This window comes from Colias philodice, chromosome 29 (assembly GCF_061535455.1).
Source record: "Colias philodice isolate Cphi_HAF_F1 chromosome 29, ilColPhil1 Martin Lab GWU primary, whole genome shotgun sequence".
Lineage (NCBI taxonomy): Eukaryota > Metazoa > Arthropoda > Insecta > Lepidoptera > Pieridae > Colias > Colias philodice.
The window spans coordinates 6097925-6114152 of record NC_143114.1 but is presented as its reverse complement, the minus strand read 5'-3'; the positions used below and the strand labels follow the sequence as shown (position 1 = coordinate 6114152).

Sequence of the window (16228 nt, the reverse complement as noted above, 5' to 3'; positions counted from 1 at the left end):
AAGAATTATCGAAATCGGTTCAGCCGTTCTCGAGTTATGCGCTTACCAACACATTTTGCGATTCATTTATATATATATACTAGCGGTCCGCCCCGGCTTCGCCCGTGGTACATAATATTTACGTTTTCTCTACATAAAAATTAAAAACCATCCTCGTACTTCAAGGAATATAATAAAAAAAGAATGATCGAAATCGGTTCAGCCGTTCTCGAGTTATGCGCTTACCAACACATTTTGCGATTCATTTTTATATATAAGATAAGATTATGTGAAAATAACCAGGAAGGTGAAAAACATATTTACGAAAACATAGTAACATAATATGGCTGTCGCTACAATAATTATATTTCAATTTTATCTTTTTATACCTAGTAGAACTGGCCGACGAATAAAAAAAATCGTATTAGAATAAATACAATAAATTACGGAACAAAAAAAGGATTGTAACTGAATTAGGTATGTTTGTTTCTGGGCGCACCGTTTTCGACGACGCGACGCGCGACGTAAGCGTATAGGTATAGGTACCTACTTTGCTAAAACAAACTAATAAAATTGTGTGTCTGTCTGAAAATTCGGAAAAGCATATTTTGCAAGTTTGTAATTACTTTGATAGTTTACCGATTTATAATAATTGTAATTGTAATTGTATAATATATAATTTGCAATGTGGTGAAATTTCATAAAAATCACGGGCCAATTTTTTGTTTTGAATCCCACCGAAAATATAATTGCGTTATTAGAATAATTAATTACTATACCTACCCACGATCAATTATTACAATATAGTCTCAAATGCATACTAGAGAAATATTGCAATTTGATTCAATTAAAATGCATAGCATACAAAAATAAATTCACAACACAAGAAATTCCGCGCGCAAATCATAGCGCGTGTCAATGAAATCAAGAATGTTTTATATCAAGCCGACGCGGACGACGACGCGACGCCGAACAAAAGTACCTACGACGGACGACCACGCTTCGAGTTGCCAAACAACATGAGTAATAAATTGTTTACAAAAAAAACAAGTTTTCCATTTTTCTGTATGAGTAGACAGAACTTCAAAACGCCACCTGCTACGGTTTATATTGAATGAATGAATGAATGAATGAATGAATGAGAATGAATGAGAACTTTATTGTACACACCAAATTACAGACATTACATAAAATAGAATACACATAAATTGCACAATGGGCGACCTTATGGCTACAGAGCCATCTCTTCCAGGTAACCCAACCAAGGAAAGCAATGACAAAAACAACGAATACAGGTAGGTGGTGTATACTGAAGCACTGAAGCAATAAAAAGATAAAGAATAAATAAATATGTATAATACGTACTAATAGATGAGAGAAAATACATAAATATATAAGGTCATCACTTAATTAAAGATATGTAGTAATTAAAAAGCAAGTTTTTGAAAGCATCAATGGAACTCGCTTTGCGTATAGCTATTGGTAAGTCATTCCATAGTCTAATAGCCTTCACTGTAAATGAGGAATTGAAAAATTTAGTTTTATGTATGGGTACATTAAGGAGATAAGTATCACTGGATCTAAGATTTAATCCGTGGTTACTTGCGTACTCAAAGTTGTTTTTTAAGTAGGGTGGGGTTCTGGGATCGAATAATATTCCATACAACAGATGCAGCACATGAGCATCCCGGCGATATCTGATAGGCAGCCATTTCAGCCTGCGACGATAAGCAGAGACATGGTCATACTTACGCAACCCGAAGATAAAACGGATGCACAAGTTCTGAAATCGCTCAAACTTATCGAGCTGTATCTCAGTAAGGTCACAGAAACTGACATCGGCGTAGTCGAGGATAGGGAGAAGGAGTGATTGTGCTAACAAAATTTTGGTCGGAATCGGAAGAAAGTTTCGTAATCGCTTAAGGGAGTGGTATGCCGCAAATAACTTTTTACTGACATTTTTCATGTGTTCATGCCAGGAAAGTGTAAGGTCTATATGGACACCGAGATTTTTGACAGACGGACTGTAAGGGATCTTAGTGTTATGAACGATTGTTATAAAAATAAAAGTTATATTTGTTGGTGTAAACTATTTTATTGATCAATTATTTTGGAATTTAAAATTGTCAACATTGATTACAATAAAACGCAGTTTTATTTTATTACACTATTGTTTTTTTTATCAAAACATGTATTTGAAGTACCATATAATATTATGCTGATCCAAGCATTTTCACTCAAAACTTATATCACTAATGATTTGTAAAAGTAAATTATTTCAATACACATTTCATAACCAACATGTAAGAATAATTATTATTATTCCTACCTACAACAACAAACCTAAAACACTATTTACTATGGGAAAATAACCAGGAAGGTGAAAAACATATTATTATTTACGATTTCGACGCACTCGACTTTTAGTAAAATATAGTAGGTAAACATAATATTATGGTTTTGATTTTTGCTACTAGTATAAGAAAACTGCGTGTTCAAACTACTTGTTTGTCTGTCTGAAAATTCGGAAGTACTTTGGTAGTTTACCGATTTATAATAATATTGTATATATATCGTTGTTTAAAAAATATTCAAACACAATAAAATATGATATACTGATTTATCACTGGTTTCAGTGATGAACTGATGAGTCAATTATAGCCACTATACTTTCGTCATACGTGTGTATGATTGATGTGATTTGCAACGTGGTGATATTTCAGAAAAATCACGGGTCAAATTGTCCCACCGAAAATATAACTGCGTTATAAGAATAACTATACCTACGATAAATTATACATAATACAATATAGTCTCAAATGCATACTAGTGAAATATTTTATTTGAATCAATAAAATAAAAAAAAAAATAAAAAATAATAATAATACAAAAATAAATTCACAACACAAGAAAATCCGCGCGCAAATCATAGCGCGTGACAATGAAATCAAGAACTTTCGAGCCGACGCGACGCGGACGACGAAGGAGCCTAACAAAAGTACCTACAATCATAGGCGGCTCGTGACAAAATTGTATGGCCGTGTTCACTTGAAATAAAACAACGAAAATACAATAGCGTTAGCAGTACAAAAAAAATGAGCACCACATTATAAATGTCTATTTATACACTAAAAATTATAGAGTATTTCAAAACGAATTCAATTATTATTTAGCAATAATTAGAAAATCCCCGAATTTGCATTCGTGATCGTATTCATAGTGTTTGTCTACACTAATATTATAAAGAGGAAAACTTTGTTTGTTTGTTTGATTGTAATGAATAGGCTCATAAACTACTGGACATTTTACCAATGTTTGCAAGTTTGTGATTACTTTGATAGTTTACCGATTTATAATAATTGTATACTTATATCATTGTTTAAAAATATTCAAACACAATATGATATAGGTACTGATTTATCACTGGTTTCAGTGATGAACTGATGAGTCAATGTTAGCCACAATACTAATCACTTTCGTCATACATGTGTATGAACTATGATTGATGTGATTTGCAATGTGGTGAAATTTCATAAAAATCACGGGCCAATTTTTTGTTTTGAATCCCACCGAAAATACATATATTACTAATTGCGTTATTAGAATAATTAATTACTATACCCACGATCAATTATTACAATTTACAATATAGTCTCAAATGCATACTAGAGAAACATTGCAATTTGAATCAATTAAAATGCATAGCATACAAAAATAAATTCACAACACAAGAAATTCCGCGCGCAAATCATAGCGCGTGTCAATGAAATCAAGAATGTAATTTTATATCAAGCCGACGAGCGACGACGCCGAACTAAAGTACCTACAGTACCATTTACCTTCAGTGTACAATACAGTTTACAGACCTACGACGGACGAACAATAATGAGTAATAAATAAAAAAAAACATAGTTTCTAACAATGATATTTTATGTATAGATACGTTATATACTCACAATATATCCAAAAAAAATGCTTCATATGCAGTGTCAGGCACACACAAATACAAGTTTCATTTTACTTAATTTATTACATTGACAGACTGTATAAGAGAGATGGCTCTAATAAAATGATATAAACAAAAAAGACAAAGATAGTTTGTCACTTCCGCGTAGGTGTAAGCAAAAGTCATAAGAATTCACCAATTAAATATAAATAAACAAATAGTTGCCATGGTAATTGGCATAGACTAACGACACAGAAGGTTCAATGTTATAGATGTTAGGTTTCCTGCACAAGTAAATAAATGTGACAATTTCATTTAGGGCCGATTTTTCAATGCCCAGATAAACAGCTAGATAGACTTTATTCTTCAGTTAACAAAATATTCAATTTTTCAATAGGCGAATAGGACTTACCTATCGAATAACTACGTTATTTGAGGAATAAATCTATTTGCCGCTCCAACGGCCAGATAGCGCGCTATTCGACGGTTAGGCGTTTGAGTTGACAACTGACGCGTCAAATTTGGGATATTTTCGTATGTCATAACATAGAGCGTAGAATTATTAACAATTAAACCTCTTTCTATATAATTATTATCAATTAAAATCATATTGAAATTGAGGTTTTTGATAGTACTGATGACCATGCCATTGAAAATTTGCCGAACGCTGCCTTTAAGTATGTCGTTTCCATCGTAAAATATATAAATTGAAACACAAATTTAACCAAACTCTTTACTCGAATCAAAACAACAATCAACAATCATAGAAGACAAGTGCACTCCTGACGTGAGTCATAATGACGGTTGTTGACAAATTGCAAGAGTTGACTCTATCCCGCTCTAACCTGACTAATTTAATATGTTTGTTTCGCCACTCCGAGAGCAGAGCTGCCAATATGGAAATATTTGGTCAGATAGTTATTCATCAAATAAATCACGATTGAAAAATAGGCGAGCCGTTATGAGTTAGATAAATAATTGAGTAAATCTATTGGATGGGTAGTTATTAGACTGTTTATCTCGCTATTGAAAAATCGGCCCTTACTATTTTATGATTATTATGATGTCGTATTAAAATGAAAAAAAAAACTTTTTTGGAGATATAACTGTATTAAGTATTTATTACTAGCTGTGGTGTTCGTTTTCGGTCATCATCATTTCACCCGATAAACACCCACTGTTGAGCATACTGCATAGTCCTCCTTGGCTCCTTATAGAACTCCATAAGGACCGATCTTACGCTATTCGTTTCAAGGCAGTTCCCGAAACCCGTACAAGGTCATCACTCCAACTTGTAGGATAATTATAATAATAGTGGTGCCTAGATGAAAAAAAAAAGGATGAAATAAAAGAAAGGATGAAGTATAAGCCTTTTTTATCTAAAACATAAATAAAATTTATGTTCAATAGCTATTTACAGAAAAGCAAATAGCATTTTTCGTCAGTAGCGATAATCTTTTCTTTAATGTATACGTACCTATTACGTATATTCAACTTCATTTTTGCCATCACGATTTCATTGTATATAATAAATAGATATATTTGTTAATTATATGCACTGTGTGGATTTAAATATAAAAATAATCAAGTATTTACCCAAATCGAAATTAATAAAATAACCGTTCTATTTTCAATAATCGTATCTACATGATAATCTTTGAACACAGTGTACGCTAGCTTTGTCACACTAGTGATTGAAGCAATGTTTTATCCCTTTCATTATTTCAATACACGTGTCAAGCAAGTGTCATTCATAAAGAATTGTAAATTGTTATTTTTACTCTTAAACTGTAATAATTTAATATATTTTGCTGTGATATGATATTCCTTTATCTTTCTTTATTTTTTTGCACGAATACGTGCACTTTCTGAACACACAGCAAGGCATTTTCGACAACTTTAATGTACCCATCGGCACATGCGCTCACTGGGACCAGTGACAATCTGACTGATTGCATTGGTCCCAAATAGGACCAATTCACGGAATCAGTTTTGGTGCGTTTATGACGTATCTACCTCTTGTTTCTATATATAATATCATTGGTTTCTAAGGTCATTAGTTTTATTTTATTTTATTGTTATTTTCTTTGAACGATTGGAAATGAAATTACTCAATTTTTACACAGAACTTTGATTTATTAGAATTATGCTCATTATGCATAAGATAACGAACGCGAATGCACGACATCTAGCGCGTCAATGTCTAAACATCGCCTTTCGTTTAGACATTGACGCGCTAGATCTGTAATAAGTATATAGTCTATGCGCTAGATGTCGTGCTTTATGTCGTGTTTCGCTTGGCAAAAGTCACGCACACTACTGTAGAAGTGTCAAATTTTTCCGGTATTTTACTGTTGTTTTTCTAAGTAAATATTGTAAATTATTGATTAAAAAGGTCGAACGCGCACACATTTCATTATAGAGAAGTGATAAAATGATTAGTTTTAAAGAAATAGTGTCTGTGTTAAGTGTTTAGAGGTAATCAAAAATGTATGGAGGGACGGTCGGAACATCAACCAAAGATTTTCTTTTAAATTGGCTCAATCGTTCCCGAGATTAGCATGTTCATACAAAACTCTTCCTTTATCTTTATATTACTATTCTTAAGTATAGATAATAATTCACTACCTACTTATTGTAAAACGAAGTCGTTGTTGCTGTCTGTCCGTCATCTATAATCCTAGTATAGGTACCTATATGCTTAGATCTTTAAAATTACGACGGATTTGGATGAGGTTTTATAATATAGCCACTTATTTACAAAATGGAAGGTTTTAACTTTTAGCACAATATATATGTATAGTACTATTTTCTAGTCGTTTTAGTATCATCAAGTTTTCAACAAAGCGAGCGAAGCCGCGTGAAAGCTAGTTATGAATATTTTTTTAAACACGTTACTTAAAAAAAACATAAAAGGATGATCAAAACTCGATAATAATAAGATTATTTTTAATATTTAAACATATATAATTTCTATATTTATTATATTATAGTCTTCAAGCGTAGAGTGAACAGAGGGTCGTTTCACTCAGTACATTTTAACTCCAGTACAAAATCGTGAACACGGAATAGTTCAAACATTCGCTATAAGATGGCACCACCTATAATGCATTTTGAACAATATAATAAATACATTTATTATAATAGTAAGAAATTAATTTTTAATAATGAACTCAAATAATGTAAATAATATTTTAAAAGCAAACTATTGTATACAAAAATTGGAAATATCTAATTAGTATTTATCACAGGTATTTATCCGAAAATTGCAATTTTATAACGCTTCGTTCTAAAATCTTTGTTCGGATCAAACAAATTACATGTGTCAATGTCATGTTCAAAAAGTTTATATTTTTCTTTATATGGTGGTTTTCGCGTTATTTTGGATTTTCTCACGACGATTTGGCTTTGTTTTATGGATTTTGGTGGCTCTGTTACATTTCTTTGACCTGTGCTCTGTTTTGGACTCCGACAACTGTTTTTTATCCGAACCCGGCTACATTTGACATTTCATGGACTCCAATTTGCTGCAATGGCGGCAGAAAAAAAGTGTTGTGTGCCAAATTGTGGTGAGTGAATAATAATAAGTAATAACTAATAGAATAAGAATAGGTTTTTTTGTTGTCAATTTCTAAACTGGAAAAATAACTTTCTACGATAATGCTAGATATCATTTGGGTATTTGGATTAACCAATACTGTATCTTTTGGTTAATGTATCTTGTTACCTATTAAATTTCCTTTAGGAGAAAGGACAAGCAAAGCCGCTGACAAAAGTTAGTTTAATAGTAAAATTTAAATTAATTTTTTGACCTGAATCCCTTGTCATGGAATGATGATGAATGATGTGAAAGATCTTGTATTGTGGTGTCATAATTATACTTTGTTTTCAGGTTTGGCTAATGATATTCTTCACAAATTTCCTAACCCTAATAAAGATATTGATCGCTTTAGAACCTGGATATATAATGTTGGAGGTGACATTTTGGGAAAGGATAATGAATATATCTTTAAGTACCGAAGAGTATGCCACTTACATTTTGAGAGCAAATATCACACCAGGAACAAAACACTATCAATTAATGCTGTCCCCACACTTAGGTTATCAAGTAAGAAATTTATATTTTTTTGGGTTCTGTACAGACAAAGGCAAATTATTCAATTACTAGACTAGCTTAGCACCCGCGGCTTCGCCCGCTTTGTCTAAAACCTAATAAATTATATACTAAAACCTTCCTCTTGAATCACTCTATCTATTAAAAAAACCGCATCAAAATCCGTTGCGTAGTTTTAAAGATTTAAGCATACAAAGGGACATAGGGACAGAGATAGCGACTTTGTTTTATACTATGTAGTGATTTCCATGTCTGTTGGTAAGGTAAAGTCACCAGTCATGGACAGTATAAGCGGTATTTTTTTGTATTTGTAATTTATTCATTTTTCAATATACATTTTTTGGGATTTGTAGGTAAATGAAGAGCTCTTTTCTCAATCAGTATTCTCAATTTTTTGTCGGTACTTTTATTACTACCCTTTTAAAAATGAATGAATACTGTTGCGATCTTTACTAATATTATAAATGTGAAAGTAACCTGTCTGTTATGCTTCCACGGGAAAACGGCGAGTGAGATAAAATTCTGTGTAGAAATAGATTGAAACCTGGGGTATATAGGATAGTTTTCATTCATTTTGTTGTTTTTTTCTCTTCAACATACAAGATACACTTTACTGCAGTTAATAAATTAGTCGGTGTACTTATGCTTATAAACTTTTTTGAATCATTGGGTAACTAAATATATTTTCCTTTTTTTTCAGAGAATGGAATTCTTCCTGAGGATGCAAAGGACACTGCAGATTTATTAATCTTTATAGATAATTCATTTGATTCAATGAATGGAAGTTGTCTAAATGCAAAAACCCGCAGTAGCAAAGAGTTATTGAGAAATGTAACACCTCTAAAACCTGCACAAAAATGTATGGACTCAATCGAAAAATATATTAAAATCAATGAAGTTTGTATCTGCCACAGGATCTCCTGGTACTGTGTCATCTATATATAACTGGTTGTATACTGTAAAAAATATCGAGCTATTAAGAGACAAATTGTTTAATGAACATAACATTTAATCGATTCTCTCACGTTAAGAAAAATATGCGTAGGAGAAATAGCCTGCTCAGAACTTCTTAGTTTAATAAATTATCGCATCCCATCCAGATCAACGCGCTCAAAAGATTTATTTCATATACCGACCGCCAGAACCAATATGGGTCTTCGTGTGCCTCTTCACAGAATGTCTAGTTTTTATAATACTTATATGAATGATCTTGATATGTTTTCTTGTTCCTCTTCGTCTTACAAAACGAATGTAAAAAAACTACTATTGAACACATAAGAATGTTAATGGTATTTACCTCCATCTTTATGTAACTACTCATGTTAAATATTAATTATTATCAACTATGTTTTCCTTGTCTCTCCCACTGCTGGGTGTTGGCAAAAATAATATATGTTCACAGTGAAAACTCCATAAGGAGACATTTTCATGTATTTTTAGTTAATAAGATTTGTTTTGTTTTATATATCTCTGTCTTTGTCTCTGTATGTTTTCCAATAAAGAAAAATAAATAAAACATGAAATCTTTGTGGTGTAGGCATTTGAACCAAGACCCTTTGGAAAATTTTTTTGGCAGCATACATAGTCACGGTCTAAGAAATGTTTCCCCTACATGTGCTGCCTTTGAAGCAGCATTTGCCTCGCTATTAGTTAATAATTTAAGTAGCAATTATGCAGTTGGGTCGAATTGCGAAGATGATTTTTGCTCAGTATTTCAAACTTTTGATGAAATATTTTCTAAAAAACAAAGTGACGCGGTAGATGTCAATGAAATTGATTTTCAAGATATTAGACCGGGAGATACTGACACAAAATTTCGAGTCATTTGTAACAGGATGGCGGTTCTACAGGGGTCTTAGTACGCAATGACAAAAAGAAAAACGATGGCGTGAACGCTGGTACCGGCGGCTTAGTCGCGTGGGCGTTAGTCGAACTCGTCGGAAAATAGCGAAAATCAAACGATTTGTAACAGTATGGCACTTATTTTTCCTGTAAGTTTGAGGATCAACAAATATAAATACAAAATTTCAAAGATCTAAGTGTTGGAAATCCTCACTTATATAAATTAATAATAAATTAAGTTTTCAAGTATAACAGCACTTTTTCCCCCTACTAGAAGTATGGCAAATATAATAATGGTCACATTTTATCAAATAATCTCCAAAAATGCAAATGCAATACTGGTACAAAAAGTTTGGCGAAATAAAATTTTTTTGCAGATTTTCGGCGGTATGGCGACCATTTGGAATCGTCCGAAAAGTATGGCATGGCGATTTTCGTAAATGGCTGCACGACGATAGTTACCTGTGCAAAAGTTAGCCTGGTACAAATGGTTGAATGTTTGTTTTATTTAAATCAACACATTCGCGTCGGTATGGCGGGCTGTAAGTCACACCGGAAAAGTATGGCATGACACTACCGCCTACTACTTTTTTATGGGCTATCGGTAAATTCTAAAATTTTTGTGTTACAAATCGTTTGACTTTCGCTATTTTACCGACGAGTTCGACAAACGCCCACGCGACTAAGACACCGGTACCAGCGTTCACACCATCATTTTTCTTTTTGTCATTGCGTACTAAGACCCCTGTAGAACCGCCATCCTTGTTACAAATGACTCGAAATTTTGTGTCAGTATCTCCCGGTCTATATCATGTTAGATGATCACATAATTGATTATAATGAAAAGCAAAACAATCCCATTTTGAAGGCTCAACTAGAGTATGTAACCGGATATTTGTTAAGAAAAAGTAGAAAAATCTTTAAAAATTGTAAAACTTGTGAGAAAATATTATTTGAAAAAAATGAAAAAGAAAACATATTATATAAGTTGTCGAGAATTTATAAAAAATAGAAAATTTTTCTCGTACCCTAGTGCGAATATGAAAATATTTTTTTCATGTTTACAGGATGTAATTCATAATGTTTTAAAAAATAAAAGTCATGTTGTCAACATAAACGATTACATTAAAACTTTGTTACATGTAATAGCAGATACAAAATTTATTGATTGTCCAAATCATAAAAGAGATTTAATAGACTTCTTTTTTGATTTTACGTGCAGATTTTTTACATTCAGTTGGTGTAAGGCCACAAATAAATTATTAGCGGTATCAATAAACACTTCGATTCTGAAGACTCCATTCAAGGAGAAGCTTTTAATTATTGCAATAAAGATTAAAGGAAGAGGATATAAATGATATTTATCTCATTTGAGTGTTTTAATTGGATTAAACCCCCAGAAATCGAATAAAATTATAAAATTAGAAATTGAAAAGAAAAGCCTGGGGAGAACGCTCTAGGTAATGAGTTGTAGTTCGAACATTGCGTAATAGATGTCGCTAGTAGGCGACCCCGACTGAAGACTCTATACCCAGTTATAATAATGTAGTTATAATAATGTACTCTGTGACATCAGGCGAGATTGTGGTCAATTAAAATATAAATATACTAGCTTACCGCCCGCGGCTTCGCCCGCTTTGTCTAAAACCTAATAAATTATATACTAAAACCTTCCTCTTGAATCTCTCTATCTATTAAAAAAATCGCATCAAAATCCGTTGCGTAGTTTTAAAGATTTAAGCATACAAAGGGACATAGGGACAGAGAAAGCGACTTTGTTTTATACTATGTAGTGATAGTAATATATATTTTCAGGCATTAGCAAGCGAAGTGTAGCGAGAATAGTCAAGGACAGGAATACACCCCAGCCATCAACTTCTAAGCCGTGGAGAAATAAAACCAGAAAAATTAGATGTGACAAAATAATTCTAGACGAGTATGAAGAAGGACTCTTACGTCGGAAAATACACGAGTTCTATTCTCATAAGCAAAAAGTTCCCACTGTGAATAAGTTGTATGAGATTTTGCGAGAGGAAATCGGCTTTCAAGGGAGCAGGGAAACATTACGGAAGATTATAAAGAATATAGGTTTTAAGTACGTGAGATCGAAGACAAATAGACGTGTGTTGGTGGAACGGAATGATCTGTCTGCCAGTCGCGCGTATTATTTGCAGGTATGTAAACCGACTTTGAAAAAAGGAGGATTCGATTGTATCTTTATATATTATATTTATTTTGTGCGTGCATTTTCCTCTGAACGCGCACGGCTAGACCGATTTTAATTATTATTTTTGTGTCTTCAAATTTTGAACAAGTTACTAACTACTTCGACTTATTATATTGTTTACTAGCTTTCCGCCCGCGGCTTCACCCGCGTTTTCAAAGAAAAAGCCACATAGGTAGTTCCCGTTCCCGTGGGATTTCCGGGATAAACCCCATCCTATGTGTTAATCCAAGTTACCCTCTATATGTGTGCTAAATTTCACTGTAGTCTGTAATCGGTTCAGTAGTAGTATTTACGTTTGTGGAATAAACATACACATACCTCACAAACATTCGTATTTATAATATTAGTAGGATAGGATAAAGAAAAATGAAGTCCCATGTCCCCTAGTGGGGTAAGCAATAAGCATGCATTATTTATACATCTGTTTCACTGATCGATTTTCTTAGGGTAGGATAGGATAGGATTCAATTTTTTTCACTTCGTCGTTTGTGGACTCATTTTAATAGTTCTTTTTAAATAAAAAACAGATCGTGTGTACCGAGCACACGTAATAGGGGTAAAACTTCTTTGACAAGTTACAAAGTTACCTACCAAAATCATCGCCTCACTCCATGACGTGATGGTATCACCATGACGCGATCTTGGAATTTTACTTAAGTTATAGGTACACTAGCTTCCGCCCGCGGCTTCGCCCGCGTGGTGTTTTGATAAAAGGTAGCCTATGTTCTTTCTCAGGGTCTAAAGATTATCTGTGCCAAATTTCATCAAAATCGGTTGAGAGGTTTAAGCGGGAAAGCGTAACAGACAGACAGACATACAGAGTTACTTTCGCATTTATAATATTAAGTATGGATTAGTATGAAAGTAGGGATTAGTAGGGAAGTAGTGATGGTTAGGTAGATGATATTAATTTTATTTTTTAAATTTTAGGCAATAAAACAAAATGAAGAAATTGAGAAACTACCAGTTATATACTTGGATGAGACATGCATAGAAGTTGCCACTATAGGTAAGATATAAGAAATTTATTAATTAAATTTGATTAACACACACAGTGGGTTGCCTGGAAGAGATTACTGCTAAGTTATAAGGCCACCTTCTGTGCTAGTCTACTTATAAGTATGTAAGAAAAAGTGAAGTCCCGTGTCATCAACATACATCTGTTTCACTGATCCATTTCATTTAGGGACAAGTAGGATCAGCCTTCTGTGTCCTGCCAGACCGGGACATTTTTTTTTATCGTCTCCACTGGGAATCGAACCTAGGACCCCTCGGTTCTACGCTCACGCGTTAACCACTGTACCAAGTAGGCGGTCTATGTCAAGGAGTTATAATTAGTGTGTTTAAACCAGTCTATAATATAAAAATGAATCGCAAAATGTGATGGTAAGCGTACTTGAGAACGGCTGAACCGATTTCGTTAATTCTTTTTTTTATAATATTCCTTAAAGTACGAAGATGGTTCTTATGAAAACATAAACATGTACCACGGGTGAAGCCGGGGCGGACCGCTAGTAAATAAATAAAATAATTGACTGACCGGTTGGCTTGGTTGGTAGTGACCCTGCCTTCCAAGCCAGAGGTCGTGGGTTCGATTCCCACCCGGGGCAAATATTTGTGTGATGAACATAGATGTTTGCTCTGCGTCTGGGTGTTAATTATCTATATAAGTATTTATTTAATATTATACATTATGTTTATCAGCCATCTGGTTTCCACAACACAAGCGAAAGGTTAGTATGGGATCAGATCGTGCCGTGTGTGAAAATTGGCCTGGAATATTTATTTATTTATTTATTTATAAAATAATCTAAATTGTCTCCAGATGGAAATAATCCTAACAAAAAACAGTCATATCTAATTATGCATGCTGGTAGCAAATCTGGTTTTATCCAAGGAGCAGAAGTCGTTGAAAAAGCCCAGTTAAAATTTGAAGAAGATAACATAAGCCAAGACAATTTCATACAATGGGTGCAACAAAAACTGGCGCCAAATTTAAAAGAAAACTCTGTAATAGTTATGGATAATGCAGTACATCATAATAAATTGATAAACAGTACTCCAACATATAATTCGTCTAAGGAGGAAATACAAGTGTGGCTTCAAGAGAATGGTATAATTGTTTCTAGTGAATTGACTAGACCGCAATTGATAGAAATTCTAAAGAAGAACAGGCCGGAGCCGGCGTATGCTGTGGATGCGGTTTTAAACGCGTTGGGACATAAGGTAAGAATTTAGGGTATTTTTAATATAGTAGAAATTCTATTAACAAATTAGGAGGCGTCCATAAATTACGTGAGGTGTTTTTTTTTTGAAATTTTTGAACTCAATCCAACGTAAGATTAGATGAGATTTGACTCGACCCCTTAAACACCTCAAGTAATTTATGGATGCCCCCTTATGTGTTATTCTGGTACATAAGTTTACATCATTGCCGAGTATTATTAAATAGTAACAAGCATACTTCCAAAAATAATTGTTTTAATTCACGTTAATAATTATTAATAAGGATCTGTAAAAAAATAAAGAATTTTACAATTATTATCATGGATGAATGTGGTGTCATTTTTAACAAAAATTTCTTATATACCTATCTCTGATCTTTGACGACGCGGTTGGCGCAGTGGTAAGTAACTGCCTACTGAGCCGACGGTTCCGGGTTCGATCCCCGGTCAGGGCAAATATTTGTGTGATGAACTCAATTATTTGTTCTTGGGTCTGGGTGTTTATCTATATATATGTATTTATTAAATATTAAATTTATCGTCGCCTAGTACCCGCAACACAAGCCTTAATTGAGCTTACTGTAGGACTAGGTCGATTTGTGTAATAATGTCCTATAATATTTATTTATTTATTTATTTATCTGATATTTACTTTAACATCATTCATTGTGAAAATTTTTGAAAGATAGAAGCAATCGGGATTAGGCGAAAGTCACAAAGTCCAGCCCACCTCGAAAATGAACTATTTCTATTCTTTAAAAATTATTCATTACTAGCTTTCCGCCCGCGGCTTCGCCCGCTTTGTCTAAAACATAATAAATTATATACTAAAACCTTCCTCTTGAATCACTCTATCTATTTAAATAAACCGCATCAAAATCCGTTGCGTAGTTTTAAAGATTTTAGCATACATAGGGACAGAGAAAGCAACTTTGTTTTATACTATGTAATGATAAATTTTCTTTCAGGTACTGCGTATACCACCCTTCCATAACGATCTAAATCCCATGGGAAAGATTTGGGCAGGTCTAAAGAGACAAATCATGACAGATAATATACCACAAGATGAAGTACCACAGCTGATAAAGGAAAAACTAGATATCATGAAACCTATACATTGGTTGCACTATTGCGCCGAAGTTAGTAAAATTGAAGAACAATATCGTAAAAACGATGTTTATTTGGACGATCCTTGTTATATAGATGTGTGTTCTGATTCTGGGAGCAGTGATGATGATGATGATGATGATTTTATGTGAATTGTAGGAAATATTGGTTAGGGGTGCTACAAGGAACCGGTCTGGGTCCTTCGCTCTTTCTGATATATGATAATGAAAAGTGTATGATATGAGTATTGTTTTTGAAGTAGTATAATTAGTTATTTAATTGTAAATAAATAAATGAATAAATGGCGAAGAAGTAGTAATTCACTTAGGTGTTGGAAGGGGATTGTACAATGTACATATTATTTATTATTTTTTGCATTTAAATACACTTTTGTTTTCTGTGAAATGTTATGAAACTCTCCTGTCTCGACAACACGATTATTTAGTAATTTTTTATACCAAGAAATACATTGATGTAAATAGGTACCATAATATATAGTTATTGTTAAAAATTAATACATGACAAGATATTTTTTTTGTTAGCAATTAAAATAATATGTATTTACTAATTCCCATAGAAACTTACATGTTACATTTCTTTGAAATATTTAAAGAGAATTAAGTTCTTCTGGAAAATCAAAAGGAATATTTTATTCTGAATAAAAAGAATGTATATATTCGTAGGTAGTTACTTAGGTACCTAATACCTATGTAAGTTCTTACTTACTTTAAAACTACTGAACCGATTTCAAATATTATTTATTTTTAATGTAGATGAGTGATACCTTA

At 33.0% G+C, this 16228-nt stretch overlaps 1 protein-coding gene across 2 annotated transcripts in view; it reads left to right on the top strand.

Moving 5' to 3' along the window:
• Positions 1-15720, top strand: part of LOC149476025 (uncharacterized) — a 33814-nt gene extending 18094 nt beyond the window's left edge. Inside the window, exons 1-7 of one of the 2 annotated variants that reach the window (XM_089713033.1) lie at positions 7245-7494; positions 7818-8033; positions 8740-8898; positions 11697-12055; positions 13039-13117; positions 13934-14334; positions 15302-15720. In XM_089713033.1, the coding sequence (XP_089569159.1) occupies positions 7458-7494; positions 7818-8033; positions 8740-8898; positions 11697-12055; positions 13039-13117; positions 13934-14334; positions 15302-15592 (1542 nt within the window). In that variant the 5' untranslated portion in view covers positions 7245-7457 and the 3' untranslated portion in view covers positions 15593-15720. Of the gene's footprint in view, positions 1-7244; positions 7495-7817; positions 8034-8739; positions 8899-11696; positions 12056-13038; positions 13118-13933; positions 14335-15301 lie in introns of those variants that run through there. The other variant, XM_089713034.1, reaches the window with a different exon arrangement.
• Positions 15721-16228: the final 508 nt, after the last annotated feature.